At 42.8% G+C, this 25763-nt stretch overlaps 1 protein-coding gene across 2 annotated transcripts in view; it reads right to left on the bottom strand.

Moving 5' to 3' along the window:
• The window catches only part of MYOM1 (myomesin 1), a 105564-nt gene that overhangs the window by 12243 nt on the left and 67558 nt on the right, over positions 1 to 25763 (bottom strand). For both annotated transcript variants that reach the window (XM_075062950.1, XM_075062951.1), the window contains 14 exons: positions 21859 to 22015; positions 20729 to 20835; positions 20534 to 20578; positions 15743 to 15879; positions 13802 to 13946; positions 10588 to 10647; positions 10234 to 10301; positions 7524 to 7637; positions 6690 to 6777; positions 5453 to 5491; positions 5258 to 5363; positions 3753 to 3916; positions 1818 to 1854; positions 1476 to 1498 (listed from right to left, as the gene is read on the bottom strand). In XM_075062950.1, the coding sequence (XP_074919051.1) occupies positions 1476 to 1498; positions 1818 to 1854; positions 3753 to 3916; positions 5258 to 5363; positions 5453 to 5491; positions 6690 to 6777; positions 7524 to 7637; positions 10234 to 10301; positions 10588 to 10647; positions 13802 to 13946; positions 15743 to 15879; positions 20534 to 20578; positions 20729 to 20835; positions 21859 to 22015 (1290 nt within the window). The remainder of the gene's footprint in view (positions 1 to 1475; positions 1499 to 1817; positions 1855 to 3752; positions 3917 to 5257; positions 5364 to 5452; positions 5492 to 6689; positions 6778 to 7523; positions 7638 to 10233; positions 10302 to 10587; positions 10648 to 13801; positions 13947 to 15742; positions 15880 to 20533; positions 20579 to 20728; positions 20836 to 21858; positions 22016 to 25763) is intronic.

Here is a 25763-nt window from a genome sequence, read left to right as displayed (position 1 = left end):
CAATAGAAGAGACTCTCAGAAACCAGTGAAGTTTAGGGTTCAGATCTAAATAAAAAGAAATTCTGATCTCAGTTCCACCAGTGTAAATCTGGAATAATTCCATTGACTTTAGTGGTATTCCTCTGGATTTACCCTGGTGTAAACAAAATCAGAATCTAGCCATTTGCTTTTAGTTTCAAAACCCTACTGCAATCCGATATAAGTGACCCTAGCATGCACATTCTCTGCTGCAGCTATTCCGGAAGTGAAATTCAACCTTTGTTAGTAGTGAGGGAGCCATGAAGAGGCAGAAAGTGGCTACATGGAATGCTCCCCTTCAACATAGGTGCTCTTCCCTCTCTGTAAAATAGAGACTTTGTGGAGAATTGTGTTGAAGCCAGAGGTGGAAGGAGCAGGAGTGGGGAGCTAACCTATACCCAGGGGCGTGCCTTCTCCCCACTATCCATGACCACCCAAAGTCAGAGTCAAAGTACAGCTGAGGAACAACATCTACAGGCAGCATGTTTACTGGTTACTGGTTTAGGTGTGCATGGTGGTGGGGGCTGCAGCAGAGTTTGGAGAAGCTGGCCAGGATCTTTAGGGTTAGGGACTCAGAATGCTGTATACCAATTCCTCTCCACTGCCTTTTCAGACTCCATCTTTGCCTACACTATCTCTCCACTGGTCCCAAACACATAGAAAGAGGGGAGACTTTGCTGTGATGTTGCATTAATCTGTTCCACCCCATGCACTTTTAAATAGAAGGGAAAGTGTGTAGAGCTTAAGCTTTGTAGTTAATTTACAATGGCTTTGTTAATTATACTAATGATTAAATAATTTTTTTCTCTTTTTAAATTACTCTGTATTTTGTTTCAGTCTTGCAGCCATGTTAGTCTGTATCCGCAAAAAGAACAGGAGTACTTGTGGCACCTTATAGACTAACAAATTTATTTCAGCATAAGCTTTTGTGGACTACAGCTCACTTCTTTGGACGCAATTTTGTGTCTTCAGGATAATGCTATGATTGAGATTTTTAAATGCACAGATGTCAGGAAGCTCAAACTTCTGGTTCCCAGAGCACCTGTGACTTGGCCTAGTTATCCATATGTAAAAATTTTCATCGGCGCTTGTGATGTGAAGTCATTTACCATGTAGGATAATTCAAAAACAACTAAATAATTTTCATCAGACTTTTAAAAACAAAGTCACTTTTGTGTTGAGAGCAGGCATGAGAAATTTCAGCTCCAAAGGTAATTTTTAGGGAAAGTTATTTGGCTGTGAAAACAGAAGCTAAGACTGGAAAAAGGTAACACAACCATAATTATATGGTCACTAGCTGATTGTTATAATATTAGCTATCAAACAGGTCACTTTTCCTGTTTCTCCTTGGTGTCAGGATAAACTAGTTTTATCAAATGCACACAACCATAGTGAGGAGAATGAAAGAAACTTCATAACCGGTTTATGGAGAACATTGTAAAAGAAAGCTCACTTACTTCTTTCTGCAACAGCAGCTTGTCTGTAGTTGAGGGAAACAAAAAGAAAATTAAATTTTAGTTGAGATTAGTTTAGGATGACTAACAAATGGCTAATCTTTGAGACTGCTTTAAATCATTTAAGGAAAAGCTTTCTGCACACTACATCACTTGATAGTACTTTTTTCTTATTAACAAAGACTCAGATCCTCATCCAATAGAAGTCAATGGCAAATCTCTTATTGACTTCAGTGGGACCAGGGTTTGGCTTAAAGGATTTTTTTTAGTGTTAAACAAGGTGAACATGAGTACGGTTTCTTGCTTTATTAGCAGCATATTGTATCAAAATAATACTTTACTTACTTTAATCTTTGGAATTCAGCACAGGCTTCATCAAAAGCTTTTAAAAGAGAAAAACTGATGTTAAAGGTAGTTTTCACAGACCAGTCATCACAAGAAGGTAATTTATATTTTAAGATGCAGATTAAAATGTAATCAGTGTAAGAAAAATTAACATTTGCAGTCTTTGCTTTGATACAAGACTTAAAATGACTAAAGGTTTAATTAAATGAAGTGATCTATAGGTAAATGAGGGCTGAATGTGATGATGATAATAAAAAATCATCAGTCTTTAACACACAAAGAGAGGCTACGATTATCTCACTAAAGATACCTCAGGAACAAAACTGCAGTGTTCCAAATTAATTATAGCTTTCAGGATTTAAAAAAAATCTATTTTTAACAAGTATTTTCATGCCCACTGCAAAGTTTCACTTTGATGCTCAGGTAACCAATTGAACAGCAAGATTTATTCCTGTTGTAGCTTCTCCATATGCTGTTTGATGTAACCCTTTCTCCCCTTGAGTGAGAAGAAGGGACAAAATTTTTGCCAGAAACTGGGCAAAGGGCACAGAATAGAAAACAATTATTTCACTAAATGTCAGTGCTGGGTTTACAATGGCGCTAGTGGCGCCATGGAGCTGGCCCATGCTCAGAAGGGGCCCCGGCCTGCTCTGCTTGCCCTGAGACCCCGCCAGTCACTTGCTTCTCTCGGCCTGCTTACCCACCAGCCAAGGGCTCCTCTCCACCCCCTGCTCCCACCCGCCGGTTTCTCTCTGCCTCCCGACCAGACCCCAGTGCACCTCTGGCTCCGGGCAGTCTCTGCTTCCCACTGTGGGGCTCCACCTGTCTCCCTGGAGCTGAGCTGCCTGGGACTGATGCAGAAGCCTGGCCAATCTCAGCCAGGTGTAGGGGGCTTGGCTGGGCCCCTCCAGACAAGTGGGTCCTAAAGGAGCCTGGGGAGAGCAGGCCCTGGCTTGGCTGATCATGCCATTCCTGAAGAACTGGAGCAATTCTCTGCCCTGCAACCAGCCCTGGATGCACTGCTTGCTGAGCCCGGCAGACACAGTTGCCTCCCAGCAGGGCCAGTGAGTGTGGCCAGTAGGCAGGGCTTGGAGGAGTGGGTCTCTGGAGGGTCTTGGGGGGTGCTGGGTGGACACGGGGAAGATCTCTGTGTGTTGGGGCACTAGGGAGTGGGGGTTCTGTGTGGGGTGCTGGGCAGTTGTGCTGGGGTTATGTGCAGGGGGGTGCTGGGCAGGAGTGGTTTTGTGCAAGGCACTGTGCATTTGTGGCAGGGTCTGCGGGGGCACGCTGGGCATAGCGGGTCCAGGGGTGGGGTCTTGCCATTGGGAATGGGGGGGGGATGTTCTAGTGTTTTGGGTGGGGAGGGGGGGATGTGTGGCATGGCATGGGCCTGCTCCCGAGGGGAAAGGGCATGCTGGAAGCACAGGGCCAGGTGGGCCACTGTGCATCTGGCAACTGCCAGTTTGTAAACAGTGCCCTCTCACTGGGCTGGGTAGTGTGGGGCTGCCCTCTCCAGGTCATGCCCCATTGGCCCTGGCTGGCCCCTTGCTCTGGGGATTGACACCCACCCACTTGTGCCATGTTCCATTGCCCCCATGGGGGCCTATAAATCTGTTTGGAGCCAGGCCCACAAAAAGTTAATCTGTCCCTGCTAAATGATTCCCCCATCACCTAGAGCCCACAAACACAATGTGGAGTTGGGGTTTTGTGAGTAGAAATGGCTGTGGACGGAAAGGTTGGACCTCGGGTGCAGCCTGTTTCTAGCACATGTTCTCCTTAGGACTCAAGAGCCTTCTGGGTGGAAATCTATCCCAGAATTAATCTAAGCACCATTAGCTTTCCCTCTACACCTTTAACCGCTGTTCTGAATGCTGGTGAAAGATATCGGCACTGACAACTCTGAAGAATCAGGTATTTATAGTGTGACTCCTTTACCTTGTCCAGAGAGATCCAGCTTCCTTGTATGTGTAGTTTTACCATCAAAGAGCTCCATTATATATTTGCCCTTGTCCTGTGGAGTTGGCTCACTGATCTGTAACCAGATCTGCTCCCCAGTAACACCAGTCTTAACTCTGTCTGTATACTTTATCTTGGCATCACTGAAAAATAAAAAGCAACATTATCCCTTCCTTTTTCTCATATTATAAATGTGAATGACCTTTGTGGTCTCACTGGCCATGTCTGCACTAGAGAATTTTTGCAAATGGTTCCTGTGGTGCTACGCTATGAATTCAAAATTTCAAACTTTTTAGATCAAATTCTGTCTGGAGACTGTGTCATACTAGGAAAGCTGAGGACCAAAGTGGGGCACAAGATGGAATTTTTCTGTTCCAATTCTAGCTCTCCTCACAGCCCACCGAGAGGCTGTGACATGTGCCCTCCATGACCAGAGCTGCAGAACTCAAGACTCAAGGATTGGTGGGAGAGATCCATGCATTTCAGAATGTAACCCGAGAATGCATCCCACATTCATATCTCTATCTTATCACATGTTGCTTCTGAATGAGGTGAAAAGGGGGTTTGTACAAGGGGCTATGAGTGGCCAAGACATGAATAGACAACAAAGCTGCTTTTGTAGCAACAGTATATTTCCAAATCAGTCGCTCAATTTCTTTTTATCCTTAAACTAATGCCCTGGAATGTAACAGAGGGCCAGGGAAAAATTTACTAACCCTTGGTGAATTAATGTGATCATTCTAACATAAAATTAGTTTCTAAAAAATTAAACAGGAGAGTGAGAGCAAGCAACAAATCTGCAGCATTTGATATTAGCTTCCGGTTTTCAAATGTGTAGGGACTCCTGGCAAAGCTGAAAGTAAAGATGGTACTAAGTAGATTTAAAATAATCCTAATCAGCCACTCCTTTGGATTTCCCAGCGCACTCTGTCTACTCTGGCTGAGATTTCAAAGCTGCCAAAGGGATTCTGATGCCCATGTGCCATTAATTTAAATGAGGTTTGAAAAATCTCATTTTCTGTCTTGTTTTGGTTGTAAGCTCTCCAAGGTAGAGACTGTCTGTGTTTTGTGGAGTTTTTTTTTTTTTTACTGCCTCAGGCACACGTTGGAGTTTACTAGATAAGGGGTCTTATAAGGATGAAACCAGAGATATATATTGCACCTGTTAGTTCTGTAACTGTACTGCACCTGCAATTTTGTAAAAAGGTGCAATTCAGGGAGACAGACTGGCTGACCTCGAGCTAAACATTTCTGAACTCCAAATGTTCTTCAGTTTCATGGACCTTCTGGTCATAAATACTTTACTCATGTTCTTCCTCCAGACTGCTAAAAATTAATGGGTCCAATTCCCCTCTGACAGACTCATATAATTCCATGGACTTCAATGGAGCTACGCATGATTACTTGGGAGTAAATGAAAGGAGAACAGGGCCCAGTATTTTAACATATCACTTCCTGTTGAATGTGTAAAATCATACACTTACTTGTGTAACCAGCTCACTCGCAGATCTTCCAAGTAATAATTAACAAAAGAGAATAATCTGATACCCTCTGCCGTGCTCTGGATTTTCAGTTCTGTTGCAGATAAAGCTGAAAGAAGAGCACATGTTTTATGCAACCCTACTGCCACTCATGAAGAAGCACGAGTCATTCATTTGACAGGGGAATTAAATACTTACCAATCTTTCTGCACACTTCATTCATCAGATCTGCAAAAGCTGTGGAAACAAAATCCATAGGCTGAGACTCAGTGACCACAGCTCAAACATACTCAGTAATAGGCTGAAAATTTGGCATGCAGTGTTATGACTCTAACGCAGGGGTTGGCAACCTTTCAGAAGTGGTGTGCCGAGTCTTCATTTATTCAATGTAATTTAAGGTTTTGCATGCCGGTAATAAATTTTAATGTTTTTAGAAGGTCTCTTTCTATAAGTCTATAATATATAACTAAACTATTGTTGTAGGTAAAGTTAATAAGGTTTCAAAATGTTTACGAAGCTTCATTTAAAATTAAATTAAAATGCAGAGCCCCAGACTGGTAGCCAGGACCCAGGCAGTGTAAGTGCCACTGAAAATCAGCTTGCGTGCCGCCTTTGGCACCTGTGCCATAGGTTACCTACCCCTGCTCTAATGCATTCCCTCTAAAGAGTTCCTAACAGAAATCTGATTTGCATTTTAAAATGTATCAGACCCTTATATTCCTCAGTTTCAAGCACAACAAAGCTAAGGAGTGTTTTCAGAGAGCTTGCCTGTCTAGTCCATGGTTTCAGCACCATGTTTAAATCCTTCACTACTAAACAGGGCAACATTCTTTTTTCTAAAGGTGACATTATTCAACTGAAATTTTAGCCCTTCCATAGCAATGTATTAAATACCGAGTATGAATTTTGCTCCATGTACTGGGCACAGTCAGTAGCAATGAAATCTTTAAAATATACAGAGTTCTATGACTAGAAGTACCCTTAAATAAATTACTGGCAAAACAGATTAATTAAAAAAATCTGAAAGTGCATCCCCATAGGAACCTAAAATATATCATATTCATAAAATGGCCTAGATCCACAACTTTCTTCTACATTAATGGAATTACTTTTAGTGTAGTGAGCACACAATTTGAAAACTGTTATCATTGTGAATACCCTCAACTGGGGTATCCTGAGGAAATATTACAAATAATCTAATTAACAAAAGTACATTGGAATGCTCTGTTACTGAAAAGTCACCATCAGGATGGTCTCATGGCATCTGTGATAACTTTTGGTTTAGGAGCCTGTTTAATATGCAGGAGAAGCAAAAACCACTTGAAAAAGATACTGAAATTTGCCTATGCAAAACTCTTGTGCAGACAAAGAAACACTGTCACTTCAGGTACTTATGACCCAGTATGGGATAAATCATTCAGAATGTTCTCCTGACCTGCTTCCACAAGCTTCAGTTTGCTTTTGTCCTTTCCTCTATCATCCTTCAGTATTACTTCATAAATACCAGCATCTTTTTTGGAAAACTGTAAAGCAATAACAACAAACAGTAGCATTTAAAACTGGTGATTTATGTGGCTGGCAAAAAAAACATATGGACACCAAATTTAACCTTCTATCTATATACTCATCCTCACTATATATAGAATTAATGTTGTTCCTTTTACAGTTTGGAAACTGAGGCACAGAGAAACTAAGTGACTTGCTCTAGAGCACACATGAAACCTGCAGCAGAACTAGGAACTGAACCAATATCTTATTAATTTTAGGGTAGTGCCTTAAGCACAAGCCCAGGGTTCCTCTCGCCAATTGATAGGAGCACACTTTAGTGTTTAACCCTTTTCTAATTAGGGTGACCAGACAGCAAATGTGAAAAATCGGGACAGGGGTGGGGGTGGGGGTAATAGGAGCCTATATAAAAAAAATACCCAAAAATCGGGACTGTCCCTATAAAATCAGGACATCTGGTTACCCTATTTCTAATGTAATCAGCACTGCAGTCTGATGTAATCCTCCAGCTCTTTAAACTGATTTAAAAGGGAAATGTGAAGCTCTTTAGCTCTTTCTCACAGTTTCCTGAAAATCTGAATTCACAAGGATTTAAATAGAAATTTGCTGTAGCCAAAAAATAAATGCAAGGTAAGCCTTTTCTTTATAAACTGTATCCCAGTTCCTATCTATAGTGGATATGTTGGAATATAAGATTAGATCATATCTATGAACTGAACTGACTACAGTGGATCTATACATCAAAAAGCCAAGAGTCACTCACCTCTGATATCAGCAGAGTACATACGCCATCCTTAAAGTCATGCTCCTCATCCACCATTATCTCTCTCCCATCTTTGTACCAAACAATGTGCGTTTCCTTCTTAATATTAGCCACCTAAAATGTATGAAAAGCACACCAGTATTATCCTATTATTTTAATATAGTGAATTGAGTGCTAGGTGTATCAGCCTATGTGAATTCTGGGATCATCCACCAGATCAATGAAAGACACAACCCCCTCAGATGACAAGGGGACACAGAATCCAGAATTTAACTGATTACAGGTGTAAGCAGAGTCAGAATGGGCTCTACCCTGACATCTTGTGGTGAGCTGTGAAAAGGGACTTCAGGGGCTGATCTTATTTGCATAGGCACACCCACTCTGCCTAGCATGATAGGACTGCTTGCCCAAATGGTCACTTTGGCTGCTGTGGGATCCCGTCTCTTTGTTTTTGGGGCAGGAGTAATAAAGGGTTGTTATCCTCATTATGTGAATCAAGGACAGTAGAACTGTTCTTGACATTTTATGATGGAGGGACTTGCCCTCAGCTTAGTAGCACTTGCTAGGCAAGGGACATGGGTTCTAACACCCAATTGATTGAGAAATGCTGGAAACATGTATGTGTACCCAGGAGTGTGAGCCCTTTCCAAGAGCCTGAAAGACTGCTCTTATTCTTCCTTTCTCCACAGAGCAAATTTTGATTTTATTAGGAGTTTTATTATATATAGAGTTGAAATCATTAATACCTGGGCTAAAGCATTTGATCTACTTTGAGCTAGTGGTGCACCAGCACAGGGGCTCCCTTGCTGCCAGCTAAAATCACAGATAGCTGTGTTAAGTGTGTGCTGGGGGGGCCAGAAGACAAGTTGGCAAGCAGCTAGCAGAGTGGAGAGGTGCAGCTGGCAGTGAATACTGCAGCAGAACCCCATGGAGAGGTGTGGCAATCGGCAGTTAACCCAAGTAGCAGAGCATGTAAGAGCCTCCTGTACCTCCCCCACTTCCACCCAGGCTGGGAGGTAAACTCTGCAGATGAACTTCTGAACTCTGAGGTGGGGCTGCACAGACCAAAGACAGAAACTGAGGGAGGGAAGACTGTTGGGTTGCTGGACTTAAGACCCTGAGGGGAAAAAGACACTGCCAAACTTACTTGGGGGTGGGTCTTTTGCTCATGGTTTGTGTTATAATCCTGTTTGTGGTGTTTCTCCAACGTAATACCGCATTGTTTCCCTCCTTTATGAAAAGGCTTTTGCTATACTCAGACTCCGTGCTTGCGGGGGGGGAAGTATTGCCTCTCAGAGGCACCCAGGGTGGGTGGTATGTAATTGTCCCAGGTCACTGGGTGAGGGCTCGAGCCAGTTTTGCATTGTGTTATTGAAACAGAACCCTTAGATATGAACCTAAACCTTGTTCCTGCCAACTTTGATGGGCAGAAGGGTTACACAGGGGACAAAAAGTGAAAAACAGGGAAAGTGCTGCTGGTCCCACGTGAAATGAGAGATCCAGGGGAAACACAGAGCAGAGAACCCTGAATAATCTCCACTGCTCTGAGAAGGAGTCAGTGGACACCACCCAGAGGAACTCTGCCCAAATCAGAGCAAAGAATAGGAACCAGAAAAAGGCTTCAGAGCTTTCTGAGAGAGATACCCCCCCACGCACATCTTGCTTGCTTCTCCTGGACTGAAGGATGGTTGACAGTGCTGGAGAACAAAGCCCTTTTATCCACTCCTGGATTGAGGAATGGGTTGTTCAGTCTACTTGTTCATTATATACGTGGCCTTTCTTCTGAGACAGCACACAAGAGCATAATGTTTTTGTGCATTGTACATATATGCACTAGGGACTGGACTGATATCACCGATGCATTTCAGAAAGGACACAAGAAAGCTGCCAAATTATAACATTATGACCTAGAGATGAAATGCTCGGTATCCCTTTAGAACAGAGTCTCCTTCCTCTCTCTCACCCCTGCTCCCTGGTTCTCCTTACTATTTAATATTTATAGCACAATAGGACCAAGAGGCTCAGGTTCAGGGTATCATTGTACTAAGCCCTGTACAAACTTCATTGAAAGCAGAGTCCCTGCCCTGAGGAGCTAACTCTCCCTCCTGATCGCTTTCTCTCCCATACTTAAAGACTGAGACTTTACTGTTAGCTTGAGAAGCTATTCCTGCTAAAAGAAACAGTGGCTTGACCATATCAGTTATAGAGATAGTGCCTGCTAGGCACATCCCTGAGGAAAGGGAGGTATAGAGTTAAAACATCCCAGTGGGAGCACTATGGAGCCCAAAACAGAAGGAGGGGAGTACAGTGACAAAGTCAACCTTAAATTCCAAATCACCCAAGTCCAATGGTCAGAGGCTCAGTTCCTCATGGCACTATCCAATACGCAGATGAAGCATGCCTGTTTGTGACACCCCTTAATGGCATATAGTATGTGTTCCCTTCTTCTGACCTGCTCTGCTTGGAAGGGCCCTGCCTCTTCCCCACAGATCACCCTTTGGAAGCATTAAGAAGAAAGCAGTTTGTGCTCAAGACAGCACAGAATCTTTGACTGTGTCCAGATGTCATTGGGGGAATACAAAGGAAAAGGAAACCTCTTTGCATTCTTCCCCACCTTGCATGCCTGTGCAGTGACTGGCCACAGTATAGTCCAGTATATCTCTTGCTTTTATAACTATCTGAACAGTGTTGAAAACCCACCAACTCTTACCTTGCATTTCAACAACACATTGCAATCAGCAGTAACTTCCCATCCCAGATACTCAACAAAATGAGGACCTGTTTAAAATGAGTTTTTACAAAATCATATGAGCAATAATCACAATACAAAAGACAAGTCAAATAAACTTTTCTTGCTAGATATACTGTTATTTTTATAATGTCAGAAATATAGGCTTTTATTCTTCAGATTTTATTCTTTATGTAAAAAATGAGGTAAGGAATTAATTAGAATTGACTAGGCATTTGTATTTCAAAATACCATATTTTAAACCTGCTCCTACATTTAATCAGCCAAAAGATGCCTGAACTCCTTTCATTTGCGTATGATTATACTGTTCATTACCTTGTTTCCTGAACCACTCTTGCCTCTGAAAGTCTGCTTCGTTCTGTAGCTTCTTGAACACTAGGGATCAAAAACAGTCAGGAAAACAAATATGAGCCTTCTAGACAGAGGCCTGGTCTACACTACGTGTTTAAATCGATTTTAGTAGCATTAAACGGATTTAACCCTGCACGCGTCCTCACAACGAGGCCCTTTATATTGATATAAAGGGCTCTTAAAACCAGCTTCTGTACTCCTCCCCGATGAGAGGAGTAGTGCTGAAATCGCCATGTCGGATTAGGGTTAGTGTGGCTGCAAATCGACGGTATTGGCCTCCGGGTGGTATCCCACAGTGCACCATTGTGAATGCTCTGGACAGCAATCTGAACTCAGATGCACTGACCAGGTAGACAGGAAAAGCCCCACGAACTTTTGAATTGCATTTCCTGTTTGCCCAGCGGGGAGCTCTGATCAGCACGGGTGGTGATGCAGTCCCAAATTCAAAAAGAGCTCCAGCATGGACCGTACGGGAGATACTGGATCTGATCACTGTATGGGGAGACAAATCTGTTCTATCAGAGGCTCCGTTACAGCAAGACGAAATGCCAAGAGCATTTTGAAAAAAATCTCAGGCTATGATAAAGAGTCCACAGCACCGTGCGTAGTGACAGAGGCTTAACAAGAAGCAAGAATCAAATGGATGCTTATGGAGGAGGAGGGGGGATAGACTCCAACTATCCGCGACAGTCCCACGGTCTCCGAAAAGCATTTGCATCTTTGGCTGGAGCTCCCCAATTGGCCTTAGGGTCAAACACATTGTCGGGGTGGGTCCAATTTAGCAACAGCGCCTCCATGAAAGAAAAGGGGGAAAATGTTTTTTTGAGCTTTTCAATTCAACCGCTATGCTCACTGCATCTGCTGGATGGGTGCTGGGCACTGAACGCACATCCTGCCTCCCTCCCGGTCACAGACGGTACATGTGCAGAAGGACTGGTAGATGTCCTTGTTGTTCATCCGTTGAGTGCTTCGCTGGCCTCGGTGAGGTCAGCTGGGGTGCCTGGTAAAAATAGGAAGACTCCCGTTATTTGCCGCAGATGGAGACAGAATGGCTGGTAACAGAATAACTCATCATAGCAACTGGGGCTGAGCCCATCGTTGCCCCCCCTTTCAATGTCTACAAGAAAAGATCTTGTACTGCCTGACATCTAGCAGCGGGATGCTGGTCTGTCTCTCGCCACGGGTAATGTCTGCTGGACATTATCATAGAGCTTGGAGCTTGCCTCCCCCTCATTTATCTCACTATAAAAGTAAGTGTTGTTATCCGTGCCTTCTTATTATTCATCACAAAATGGGGGGCCCTGCAATGTCACCAGGAGGGTTGGGGAGAGGGAAAACGGGGTGGGTTAGTTGCAGGGGCCACCCTAGCTGACATGCACTCAGTCATAGTTCATGCAGATTATACCGACGCACTGTGCCTTTCTGGTAACTAAGTTCTCTAGTACACTTGCCATATTCTATGCAGGACTGACTATTTTTAGATACAAACGATTAAAGGAGGAAATGACCCGGGGCTCATTCCCATTGTTATCTTTGCACTCCAGCCGAACTCATGTGAAGATCAGCCAGGACACACCGATGACAGCAGCAGCACGGTACAAAGAACGACTGGATAACCATCATCTCATCGCGCATACAATGGCACAGTGACAGTACGAAAACTGGTACGCCGCTACCTTGCAAATGCAAATGATGCTGTGTTGTAGCACTGCAGTACCTGCCTCTGTCAGCGCATCCGTACACATACGGTGAATGACTAAAGCAAAAACAGTCTCCTATGTGTTGCCAGCATGGCGTACTGCCAGGGCAATCCGGGGAAAAAGGCGCAAAATGATTCTGCCGTTGCTTTAAAAGGAGGAAGGAATGAGTGAACATTTACCAAGAATCCACTGCCGACATGTTTTTGCATCATGGGCATTGTCTCAACCAGGAATTCCAATGGGGGCCGTGGGAGACTGCAGGAAAAACTATGGGATAGCTACGGGATAGCTACCCACAGTGCAATGCTCCAGAAATCGATACTAGCCTCGATACATGGACGCACACCGCCGAATTAATGTGCTTTGTGTGGCCGCGTGCACACAACTTTATACAATCTGTTTTACAAAACCGGTTTATGTAAAATCGGAATAATCCTGTAGTATAGACATACCCAGAGTATCTGCTTAGTTGGGAATGGGATATTGCTGTATTGCAGGGGTGAAATCCTGTCCCTGCTGAAGTCAATGGGAGTTTTGCTATTAACTTCAATGGAGCCAGCTTTTCACCCCAGGTTGCTGATAGTAAATACTTCATGTATTATGTATTTCAGCTGTCACAATGTTATTACAGCTGACCCACGCTCTCCTAGCCACCCACAGACATTAAACCTTTTACATGTATCCAACCCTTTTGAGGAAATGTATGTTATCGATGGTGGTTCATTCAGCACTTGAGGACCCTCTTAAACTCATTTGTTATAGTAAATGTCAATGTAATGCTACAATGAATAATATTTAATTCATGTAACAGAAAAGATCAAAGAGAAAAATATGACTTGTAAATATATCTGAATATATGCTACCAAAAGGAGAAGACATTTAATGTCATTCGTCTAATCACATTTGATCCTCTGAGGAAGGAAAACAAGAATGGCAGCAGAATCATCAAGCAGTTGAAATGTAGGCAGCTGTAGGTATATCTGAATATCTAACTTGAAATAGGAGAACACTCCCAAGTATCTGCAACAACATTTGCATCACATTAGCATTGTGGGACATTTTCATTGTAGATATAGGAAAGCTAGCTAGACAGATGTGAGAGAGACATTTTAGGTAGTATATGGCACCTGCTATCTTCCAAGCATGCTGCAAAATTAATTAATCCACACAATGACCCTGTGAGGCATGTAAGTAATAGAGATGGTTGGAAAATGTGAACATTTTTCCTAAAGATTATAATGGAAAAATTTCCTTTTTTCCCATTTAAAAAAAATCTGAAACTTGACCGGATTTAGGAGGTGTTATTATCCACATTCTGCAGATAGGTAAACTGAAGCAGAGATGTTAAGTGACTTGCTCAAGGACATGACTGATATTAAGAAATTAGTGTAAGAGCACAGATCAAGACTCAGGAGTCACGGGCTCCTTAGTTCATCAAACTTCACTAGTTGTAAAAGTGAAGTTCTAGATGAGCTTACCATCACCAATAAGGACAAGACTGGATTGGTTCGTTGCTTTTCCATCCTGAAGTTGGAAGGTATAAGTCCCTTCATCATTGTCCTCAAGTTTATCCATGATCATTTCAATAAGGCCAGTATTATGGTCCACCTTCATCTTATATTTCTTCAGGAACAAAAAGAAAAGTGAGAGTAATGGTCTTCTTCAGAATCAGAAAAGACTCATCTATCTGGCCACATGCTATAGTACACTTAATAAAATTCTTTATTTTCTTTATTCAGATTTGTTCATTGTCTCTGTCCCAGTCTGTATGCACATAACCAAACATATACATAAAATATGTTAATCAAATATCATATAAGCATATTTATTATTATCATAATTCTTTAGATCTGTTCTGTACTGAGCATCATGTTCTGTTCCATTAGAAAGGATATTTTAAACATATGAAAACTATTGCCCAACTCTTCAAAACAATATTTTCCCTGAGATGATGCTTTTATATCTTACTTCTATAGAATGCCCTGTCCATGCCCGCTAACCAGTGTATTGGAATGCTAGAGATTTCATATGTTTTGGGGTTAAAAAAGTTCTCTGCCTGTTGCTTATGGGAACTTGCACATAACATAGGCCCTGATTTTGGGTTATATGCAGAACTTTGGTCAGCGGTGTAGTCAGAATTCTGGGGGTGGGCACATGGATGAGGAAATGTGAGGATGTGGTTTGAATGCACTGCACTCTGTGAATTTTGGTCTCCTGGAATGGCCTACAGAGGGATATGGATGGTAGCTAAATTACAGGACTGCCTTGGTTTGAGGATTGGAATGGTTCCTAGCTGCTTAGAGAATCTGGATGCCCACAAAGGTGGCCAGAGGTGATTGGGGTGAGGTGACATGCAGGGTCACGGGCCTCACCAGATTTCTCAGGCCACCTCTTGCCAGGATGCCCAACAGCAGCTCCCCCTGGTGGTGGCACTCACCATGTGTCTGTACAGCGTGGGGAAGGAGGAAGCAGCAGGGCACTGAGCTGGCTCTGAGCTGAGCTCCCCGGGGCTGCTGCTTCTTCCCTGTTGCTGGAGTCCCAACACTTCCTGCTTTGCAGACTGCTCTCTGTCGTAAGTGAGGGGGACATCTTCGAGATCGGGAAGAGGAACTGTGACATGGTGCCCAGCGCCAGGCGACTCAGGTGGAGCCCCATCCAGCCCAAGAGCCCTGGAGGTGAGTGAGGAGAGGAGGCAGGGGGGCAGAGTGGGAAAGTGGGGTGGACTATGCTGTTGCTTGCTGCTTCAATGCACTTCCAGCAGCAGCAGCCTTCAATGTGCCTATGAAGGTGAAGGCACTTTGGGGGTATTATATTCCTCCATCCAAAGTGACTGATAATTCTTCAACTTGTTCACTGAGACGATCCAGTCCGCAAGCACCATCCCACCCTGGTGCCACCCATCTTGATGGCATGTGGGGGATTGTGCCTCCCAACTATATTGCTCCTTTTGCTGGTCTTGTTTTGAACACTGGCTAAATTGATTGAGGAGCGTTCAGGCAGGGAGGGATGCCTGCAAGCTCTGCAGGGGGCTGGGCACTCACAGGACAGAGAGCAGGAGGAGGAGGAGGTAGTTGCTAGTGTATATTGTCTACATACATACCAAGTTTCCGGGAGTGGTGGCTGAGGCAACACATGAGGTGGTCAAGTGCTCCCACAGAACTGTTTAGTTGTGCCCTCCCCCACTATCCACAGTTACGTATTGCCTCTGCAGGTGGCAGAAAGCCACACTGAGTGCACCCTCCGTAACTGCATCCAGCAGTACTCACCCACAGCTCAGAATGTGTGCACAATCTTTATACTGATGTTTTCATGTAAATGCATTAAAGCAGTGGGGCCTGATTATATTCAAAGTGCTTAGCTGGAACATTGATACTCATTGCTTATAAAAGTCAGAAAACCATAAGCAATAAAAGTCGTACCTCTCCATTAACTATTTCCTTGTCATTAAACACAAAGTTGACCTTTGCATTGCCAGACAGCTTTTCAGCCTGCAGCCAGAATCGCACTTGTCCCTTCTCCAGAAGTTCAGCTGCCAGCTCAGACTTAAGTGGGACAGCTACGAAAAGGAAAGAAAAGACTGAAGAAAACAACTGTTCTTTTCTATCGTAAAAAAGCCAATTCTCCCATTGATAGGTGTAGAATTTATGGAAGTGTGTTGTCTGCCCCCACCCTCTGTGTAGTTGTTCTGTTGTTCTGGGTCACTAGGGCTGTGTAGAGCTATTCAGCATTTGAGTTATATTTGATGCTGCTCCATTCTAACTCAAAGAAAAATCTATCTCAAAGGTAAACTGAAAATATCTCTGTAGCATGATGTGAGTGTGTATGGACCAGAAAGGACCATGCTTTATGACTCACTCTGTAATGTTTTAATAAAATGTCAAAATGACTCTGCAGAAAAAAATAGCCTGCAATGTCCTGCCTTCAAGGGTAATCAGAAAGTAAACAGCTGAACCCCACGCTGGTCCTTCATTCCTAGAATTGATCATGTGTGTCATATCATGCCAAAAATTTCAGCAGTACACTCTGTTTTCAAAGAGATAACCGGAAACACTGACATTACGAGCCACATTCATTATTGATGTAAGCAGGGTCAACAAACAGAATGGCATTGTGGCCATTTATGTCACAGTACAAACATTTAGCCATGGTTTTAGTTTTCCCATTATTGACAAGTTCAAGTCTTCATCTTATTTTCATTCTAACTTTTCCTTAGGCTTTAGCTTACTTGGAAAACACAAGCAATTAGACCTAGTGATATAGGGGCTGATTTTTGAAAGGCGTTGAACATCTAAATAGCTTTCATTGATTTTTCCCTAGACTCAAAGAGCCATGCAAACGGTACATTAACACTTCTCTACTCTCCTATAGGTATATAGCATATACAAGCAAAGTATATGTGGAGCTCCCAAAATATAATAAGGACATGTCCGATTTATAGTCTGAATTAGTGTGTCATTCTTTTTCATCTGTGAGAATACTGTAAAGTATATGCATGGAAGGGTGTGACATTGTCCCAGAGCTATTGAGATGGATCTACAAACATCTTTGTGAGACAGTCAGGTAGAGAATCTTTTAATTTGTTTATATAGTCTGGTAGTGGCTGTAGAACTAAATGTGAAACTCTTCTATCATATAGATATTGGTAGAGGTCTGTTTCTTTACATTTGACATATATAAAGGACTCAACAACAGTAAAGTGGGGCTATGCATGCTATACTGTAAAACAGAATACCCAAAGTATGAACAGCACAACTCTGGGTTGTGAAAGTGTTTCCGAGACAAGGTTGTACTGCAAGGCATATTAGCCTGTTTTATAGCAGAGCTAATCTGGCATTTTTCCTTCATCATCTCCATTGCTCAGCTCCACTTACCAGCAGCAGGGAGTGAAACTGACACATCATTTTTACTTTTCTTCCTACTTCTCACAGGTGGAAATGGCTCCTTTAAAGATTTTCACCTCTTCACTTGCTTGCTTCTCCCAGAGCCCTAGCGCACCTTCTGGAGCAGGCAACATGCATGAAAGCAGCTGCCTCCCAGTCTGCTCTGAATCAGGCTGTAAAGCGCAGGTGGAAGCTTCACTCTGCACATGAGAGACTCTCTCACACACACGTGTGCATATGTCCTTGTCCTGAGTAGCAGGGAACCCTCTTCCTTTCTCCCCCACCTGAAGACATCTGATAGGTAGGGAAACGGGGAAATAGCCAAAAGTGGAAGGAGGATGGGCAGTACTAGCAGGAAAAGAGGAAGGTGGCAAATAGAGTCATCAGGGGATTGGCTATGGCAACTGAGATGCAAGCAGAGCACCACCACTTTCACCTCATTTTGAGTCCTGTATGTTAGTGCAATGGTACTGTAAAAAGCTACCTCACTTCCTATGAGAAATGAGAGGTGCCTTGGATCTTAATCTCTAAAAACAAAAAGAGAGAAACACCAGATGCACCAGTATTTGCAACAGGAAGTGGGTGTAAATGAAGAAATTAGGCTGTGCTGCTTTTGTTTTACTGTCAGGTTTGTGGCAATTTTAAACTCTTAACTTGATTTGTATGTAATTAACTATGAATATCTTAGCCTAAAATGGAAAGAAAAAAGCCAAGCTTCCCAGAGGCTGTTCTACAAAGGACTAAAATAAGCTAAAGGCATGTTCTTTTGTGAAAAGAAGTAACTCCCCAGTCCACAAGACTAACAAGACCGAGTCCAACAAAAGCGTTCATTTAAAAATGTGTCCGTATTATGAAGCACTAACTGGCAGCTGTATTGGAAACATCTAACAATCCTGCTTCTGAGTTTTACTTCCTATTCTGTATAGTGTCTCAACTTATCACAAGCACCTGATTAAAACTCCTTTAGCAGTTACCAAGTTGAAGAGCAGCTATACAGAGGACTTTCCCATCCCTCTTGCCTATGCAGCTACTACACTCATGCTCTGTCTATGTTCAGTAAAGGTATGTCCACACAGCAAAGAAAAACCCGTGGCTGGCCTGTGCCAGCCAACTCAGGCTCATGGGCCTGTGGCTGAGGGGCTGTTTCACTGCTTCCCAAGCTCTGGGACCTCCCTCCCTGGAGGATCCTAAAAGCCAGGCTCCAGCTCAAGCCCAGAAATCTACACGGCAATGAAACAGCCTTGCAGCCTGAGCCATGTGAGCCCGAGTCTGTTGGTATGGACCAGCCATGGGTTTTTATTTGCTGTGTAGATATACTTTTTGTGTGGAGTACTCAAGCAGCCCACTTCCGATAAGGTTGCCAGCTGTAGTTGTTTCTGAACACAAGTTAAATGTGTTAAAGTAAGCACTGAGCAGTTTAAATGAATTAACATGCAAGTGTTTAAGTTGAACATGCAAGTTCTAGTGATTAATTTTCACATACATTACTAATTTTGTTAGTGCTTGTAAAAATAGTTTATCCAGAGATGAGACTGAAACTACTCATATACCAAGGGATTCTCATTACTATTTTCTCTTCTCTTAGGCATTTGCGGATACAACTCATCTCATTGTTACTTAATACTTTACAGTGCCTAGATATATGGTGGGTCCCTGACTGTACAAAGGCAAAGACGTGATCTCTGCCCTGAAGAACTCATGCTCTTATATAGAACATGACAGAGTCAGGGGGAACAATCAACAGAGAAGGGATGGGGTGAAGAAGGGCAAAGGGTGATCGAATACGACTTTGTGGTTACTAACTTTGGGTATGGAGGTGCAATGAGGAAATTATTTTTGTTGCTGATTTTATTATAAATTAATAATATTGTTGACTTGCTTTTGGTGACATCATAGAAGAAGTAAGTCTTAAAAAGAGATTTGAATGATGAGAAGGTAGCAGATTGTGGGGTTTGAGAGGTCATTCCATATGCAGGGAATGGCATAGAAAAAGTCATGGAGGTTGTTGAGGAAGAAGCAAACAAGTGGGACATCAAGGTTGGCATCACTGGATCAGAAAAGACCAGTCAGTGCGTGACACAATAAGAGACCATGTCGGATATGTAGACCATAGTAGAATTGTGTAGGGCCTTGAAGTGGTATAGAAAAGGGAGGAAGTGGAGGGATTCAGAATGAGAGACGTTGTGGTCAGACTGATAGGCAAGGAAGACCATTTTAGCAGTCACAGTTTGGATGGACTGGAGGGGTGGGGGTTTCAGTAGCTGAGATAAAGATAGAAGGTGATGGACAAGAACTTTAGCTACTGGGATTGAGAGGACTAGTCAGAGCTTAGACATGTAGTGGAGAAAGATATGGCAAGATTTAGACCATTAGACACCATTGTGTTACTCCCGTTATATGCAATTGTTTAAAACAGTGGTACTGCACCAGCTTAAAACTGGGGTAGCACAGTGATAAATAAAACCTGTAGCTAGAAGCAGAGGGAATCATTAAATATAGTCCCCAAGGTACAGACCTGTGTAACAGGAAGAATGGTCAGGTTGTCTATGGTAACAGAAAAAGAAGAAGGTGGGGCAGTTCAGAAGGAAAACTCCTGTGCAGATGGCGCATTCTAGCTGGACTTGCTGTGATGTTTTATTTTGTTAACCTCGAATTTGGTCTTAACTTACATGGCAGTAATGTTGCTAGCTAAAGCTAAAGGGGCAGAAAATTATAAACTCTCACACTGGCTTGGCAACTCATAGGGACCTGAGTAAGTGTAAAATTTGGTGCAAATCCATTGGGATGATTACTACATATCCAATATATGGACTATACTGTACAGCTAGAAAGCAGCATCTAAATAAGCAGAAAAGGCATCAATTAATACATTAATGTACTGGGAAGAACTGAAAGACTGACTAGTAGAAACCATGACCAGGGGCAGCTCCAGGCCCCAGCATGCCAAGCTCGTGCTTGGGGCGGCATGCTGCGGGGGGCGCTCTGCCAGTCGCCAGGAAGGCAGTAGGCAGGGTGCCTTCAGCAGCATGCCTGTGGAGGGTCCTCTGGTCCCGCGGCTTCAGTGGACCTCCTGCAGGTGTGGCACGCCTGCGGGAGGTCCACCAGAGCCGCGGGCCCGGCTAGCATGACACAGCATGACACAGTGCTTGGGGAGGCGAAATGTCTAGAGCCGCCCCTGCATGAGCTCAGCTTCACACACTGCATGCTTTTCCCGTGAGCCAGCGGAGCAGCTCCCTTAGCTGTTGCTGGCAGGGACTCTGTAATATACATCCCAGAACTCTTCACACTGCATGCCAGTATCTCTTCTATGAGCATGCTCATTTCACTTACTTGGGAATTTGTGCTCATGGCTGAGAGCGAGGAGGCGTTTCATCTCTACAAAAATTTTAAAAAGAAATGTTACATATGTGTTTCTGTTTTACCAGTTATAATGATCACAGATTCTCTTACTTTTTCATGTAGTGCAGAAGAAGTGAGATGTGAAAGATAAAGCAGGCATTGTAAGAAATAGGTTTTTTTCCTTACCTTCCTCGTCTATTGTGTAGCTTGATGAAACTCCATCAGTGTCTGTGACAGCACAAGAGTAAATGCCCAAATCATCTTCCCCAAGATCTTTAAAAGCAGCTTTTGACCTTCAGACAAAAACATTTTGATTAAAAGCCTTAACCAAACCCTGAATCAGAACACCTCCCTTTCCTCCTACTAGTGGGTGCTGCATCTGCTGTGGCTCTGGCTGAGCAGGAGAGTATGGGGCATAACCAGTGAAAAAAGGTGGGTATATCCATGGTGTTTACATGTTGAACCCCACTGTCTGTATCTGGTACAAGAAAGTTCTGAATAAATCCAGCTTAGTCCTGCAAGGTAGAGCGTTTGAGAGATGGAATAAAGATGCCAGAAAGGGTTCAGATGGGTTCGTATTGCTGGGAGTATGGTAAATATAGGCTGGTTCTAGGAAACATCCCTCTGGACTTTGTTTTCATGTGAGATGTCAGGGATGTGTTAGGGATGGCTATAAACAGGGAGGGGAATGTCACATGGTTTCTGGGGTGCTGTGATTGGCAGGGCTCATACATCTATTTCTTCTTCCGTATATGTTACTTTTGCACCTGTATATTTGCATCTCCTTCCTCTCTAGAAAAAGCCTGGGGAAACAAGTGATCCAGACCATGCTGAAAGTCACCAAATCTGGGATCTGGTGAACAAAAATGTTCCAATATTCACTGAGAATGCCCCACCACCAGCTCCCTCCTGATCAAACCAGAGTGTTGTTTGCTCCAGCACCTCAAAGGACTGCAACTAGTGCAGTATAATATGGGAAAGTTTTTGAAGCAGTCAGGACCAAAACAATGTAGGTTAAATATGTTTAAAAATACTAAATTGCACCTGGAAATCTGGTAGCCAGTGCAGGTCACAGAGCACAAGTGTAGTGTGCTCTTTATGTGAAGCACTACTTAAACAAGTGGGATGCATCATTGTGTGTGTGTAATTTCTGCATAGTCTACATGGGAGACCACCTTCAGATAACACTGTAATAATCTAACTTTCCACTGTCAAGGGCATGAATAATCTTGGTGAGGTCACCTCCAAAGGGACGGATTTCTGAGATTCCTAGGATTTCTAAATACAACAGCATTGCTATAAGTAAGTCTCCTTACTTTCCGCCTTTGGTGTCAAAGGCTAATCGAGATTCATCCTCAATTGGTTCATAATTCTTGGACCAGACAAACTTAGAGTCTGGAGACATCTGGTCGCATTCAAAGTTCAGGGAAATGACTCCATTATCATCCACATCTACTTCCATTTCTTTAGTTCCTGGAAGATCAAAACAAAGCACGTCTACTTTTTAATAAAAAGCAGCATAAATTATTTGCTTACACATCATTCACAGGACAAATTAAGCAGAGCCCTTTCCTTCCTTCTGCACATACATAAGCTGCTGCAACAGGCTACTGTCCTTGATCCTTTACTCATGAGAAGAGTCTTTATCTAGGTGCGTAATTCCATGGGAGTAATGAACAAATTAAAAAGGGTACATAGGTCAATGAGATTACTTGCACATGATTAAGGACTATGCATACATGAAGGCTGCAGCATTGGGCCCTGGGCTGAAAGAAGCCTTAACTCAGGCTTCAAAATAAAATTAAATGCACTGGAAAAACTGAACAGGAACAAATGCAGTCCATTAAAATGCATTAAATGTTGAAATGTTGAAAATATTGTAAAAGCAACAACTTCCACAGTAAGGGCTATTCATTGTATTCTTAAAATAGGGAAAACTTCTAATTTTCTAGTAAAATATAAGCTCATGCCACATACACAAGAGTATACTGGGAAAAGGTGGAGGGGTGAATAAGAAATTAACAGTTCATGTTAATTTCACAAATGAATCATCACAGTAGCACTCATTTGTGCAACTAATAGTGTTACACACAGCAGCTCATTCACACGTACAGATGTTGGATTAATCAAGTCTGATATATTGCCCTGAAATGGCCTATGGAACGCATCCTGTGCACCCCAGTAGGGAGTGTATCTGTGACTGCCAGCTAAGTGCAACACCTTGGTTCAAATCAAGAGCTGGTTTTGAATACTGCTTGCTACTCCAGTGCCTGCAGGCCTTGGTAAGGGCAGGACCATCCAGTGTGCACTGGTAGGGCACTGAATGGGAAATAAGTCCAGGGCCAGAATATACCTAGGATCTGCCTTTCATGCATACCTGTGCAGCCAAGAGAACTGCATGTCTTGAACTGCCTAAAATGTCAATGACATACTTTTCCTCTAAAATGTTATATCTTAAAGAAAAGGACCTCATTCACAAAAAGCCATCAGACTATCCAGAAATTAGTAATAAATGCTTTATTTCCAGTACATTTCTTGAGTCCTGTTCCCATAATCCTAATACCATACATGGCTTCTCAAATACTATGAGCAGCAGCACATTCCTTGGTAATGAAATAGTTTGTGAACATGTAACTGACTGTCTTATTGCTTATAGCTTGCCATAAATGTTTAATAAAAGGAGAGATCAATATTTGTTGCTATACCAGTATTATCATTTATCAGCCCTTTCCAAAATGCAATATGCAGTTCAGAAATACATGTAAAGTACCTATGAACGATAAATGAAGTTTGAGGTCTACATATCTCTTACTGGGCAGTAACATGTTTGTAAATTTACCAGTGTAATCCATTATATGGAAATTCACCATTTGACATGTCATTAGTGTTTGTTTCCACTGCAGATTGTTAGCGTATCAATCTTTTGATGACAGTGTAGGTAATGTGCAAAAACTCTGCTATAAGAGCGATTCAAAAGGCGATATGCTTGACACTTCATTAGCTTGTATTCACTATATATATTATTACTACCACTCAGCACTTATATCTGGCAGTGGTGTTGTTTATACAACTCAGGGTGCATTTTTATAAATTCATTTTTTCTCATTTTGCTTTACCTCTACCATAAATACTTAAATAGGTCACTAAGAAACTAAAGCATGTTTCTAGATCAGGGATTGGCAACCTTTGGCACACAGCCCATCAGGGAAATCCGCTGGCGGGGTGGGAAGGTTTGTTCACTTTCAGCATCTGCAGGTTTGGCTGATTGCAGCTCCCACTGGCTGCAGTTCGCATTTCCAGGCCAATGAGGGCTGTGGGAAGTGGCACGGCCGAGGGATGTGCTGGCTATTGCGTCCTGCAGCCCCCATTGGCCTCAAATGGTGAACCGCGGCCAGTGGAAGCTGCAATTGGTAGAACCTGCAGATGTTGCAGGTAAACAAACCGTCCCGGCCCACTAGCGGATTTCCCTGATGGGCTGCATGCCAAAGACTGCCAATCCCTGTTCTAGCAGCTGCGTATTGCCAGAGCACAGCAGCACGCTAGACAGGACCTCATCTAAAAGCCACTCTTCCAATATGCCCCTGTGTTGGCTCTAAGGAGAATCCTCAGCCAGAGACATAGGTGAGGTTTAAGGCCCTGATCCTGCAATCTGATACCTGTGGGTAGACCCTTATGTCTGGGCAGAGTCCTACTATAGTTAATAGTGCTTCATGCAGGTGCAATGATCTGCCCACACAGATGATTTTGCAGAATCAGGACCTAATTCTACTTTGCAGTGAGCAGTATCAGAGCTGGGGGCTGGCACAATGGGATTTGAAAAAGGTTTAAAGCATACTCCTCAGAGTCCTGGTATTTTCTGTGGAAAACATACATAATGAAATCACTTTGTTGAAATCAAGACTAAGTTACAGCTAAAGATGAAGGTTTGTTTGAGGATTTGCTGTTTGTTTGGGCCAATTGTTTCATTTTATTTTACCTTTTAAAACATTATAAGAAAAAAGTGTACATAGTTGGCAAATTAGAAACAAAAACATACAAAATATTTGACCATATTACCCGCGCATGCTGGAAATAGGAGATTGCCTCCAATCCTACTGACAGAAATAATTCTTTCAGCATATTTATTTAAATTTCTATTCCTCTTGGGTTAGAGATCTTGCTCTCCTGCTGATATTTCTGACTTATTCGCCAAAAGTAACATTGCAATTCTATTTGCAAAATGCAGGAATTCTCCAGAGAGACACATCTGACCAAAATAATATTTTGCATCTATCCAAGATTTTAATAATGCCAACATTAGTTGGGAAACTACCTTTCCAGAAGATTTGAGACCAGATTTTAAAATGTCATGATTGTGCCTGAGATTTGTATGGTTTGAGTGAGAAGATATTTTTAACCAGATTTTTGCCTTTCTGAGAGATTTGTTTTGTCTTTTCTTAACCTTCATAAGAAGTGTAGTTTGGCAGAGACCATATTTACAGATCTGAGCTAAAAGTATGTAATGACAAAGTCACTACAAAATTAATTAGCCCTGAGCTTCCTGGAGAACTTTGTTGGGCCAAATCTTGACTCTCCTGCTTTGTGGACTTGGAATCTGACCCCAGCTCTGTGCCCCTGAGCAGTAACAAAATCCTGAGACAAGAGTCCCATATGGGTAGCAGCCAGGGTGCAGCTCTGCAGCCCTGCCCCCAGCATTAAGGGCTGTGGGCATTCTCTGCTGAACTTGGCCCTATTACTCTAGACACACACCTTACTGCAGCTATCCTAGATCTCAACGGAAATTATGTGGCTAAATCTCCTTGCAGGTGGTAAAGTATCCCCAGCTCTGAATGACTGCTTCAATTCTCAGTCTGTTGGAACTGAAATTAGATGTGAGGTTCCTTATCTGATATGTGTGAGGGCTGCTATTGCATGACAAGCTTGTGTTATCAGTCTGAAGGCTAAGCATTAATCCTCAAAGGGAAGCAGAAACTTTGGGGCAAAAGTTCATCCAATTCTTATTTCATGAATAAGATGTTTCCATTGTGCATAACCCGATGTCAGAACAATAGGACTCTATGGGTAGGTCTACACTTCATTGAAACACCTGCAGCATGACCACGTCAACTGACTTGGGATCACAGGGCTCAGGCTGTGGGGCTGTAAAATTGCAGAATAGACATCAGGTACTAGTGGAGCCTGGGATCTGGAATCCTCCCCCTCCCCATGGGATCCCAAAATC

The sequence above is a fragment of the Chelonoidis abingdonii genome, chromosome 2, assembly GCF_003597395.2.
Source record: "Chelonoidis abingdonii isolate Lonesome George chromosome 2, CheloAbing_2.0, whole genome shotgun sequence".
In the NCBI taxonomy this organism is placed as follows: domain Eukaryota; kingdom Metazoa; phylum Chordata; order Testudines; family Testudinidae; genus Chelonoidis; species Chelonoidis abingdonii.
Note: the sequence above shows the minus strand (reverse complement) of the source record. Positions and strands in the feature narration are given on the sequence as shown.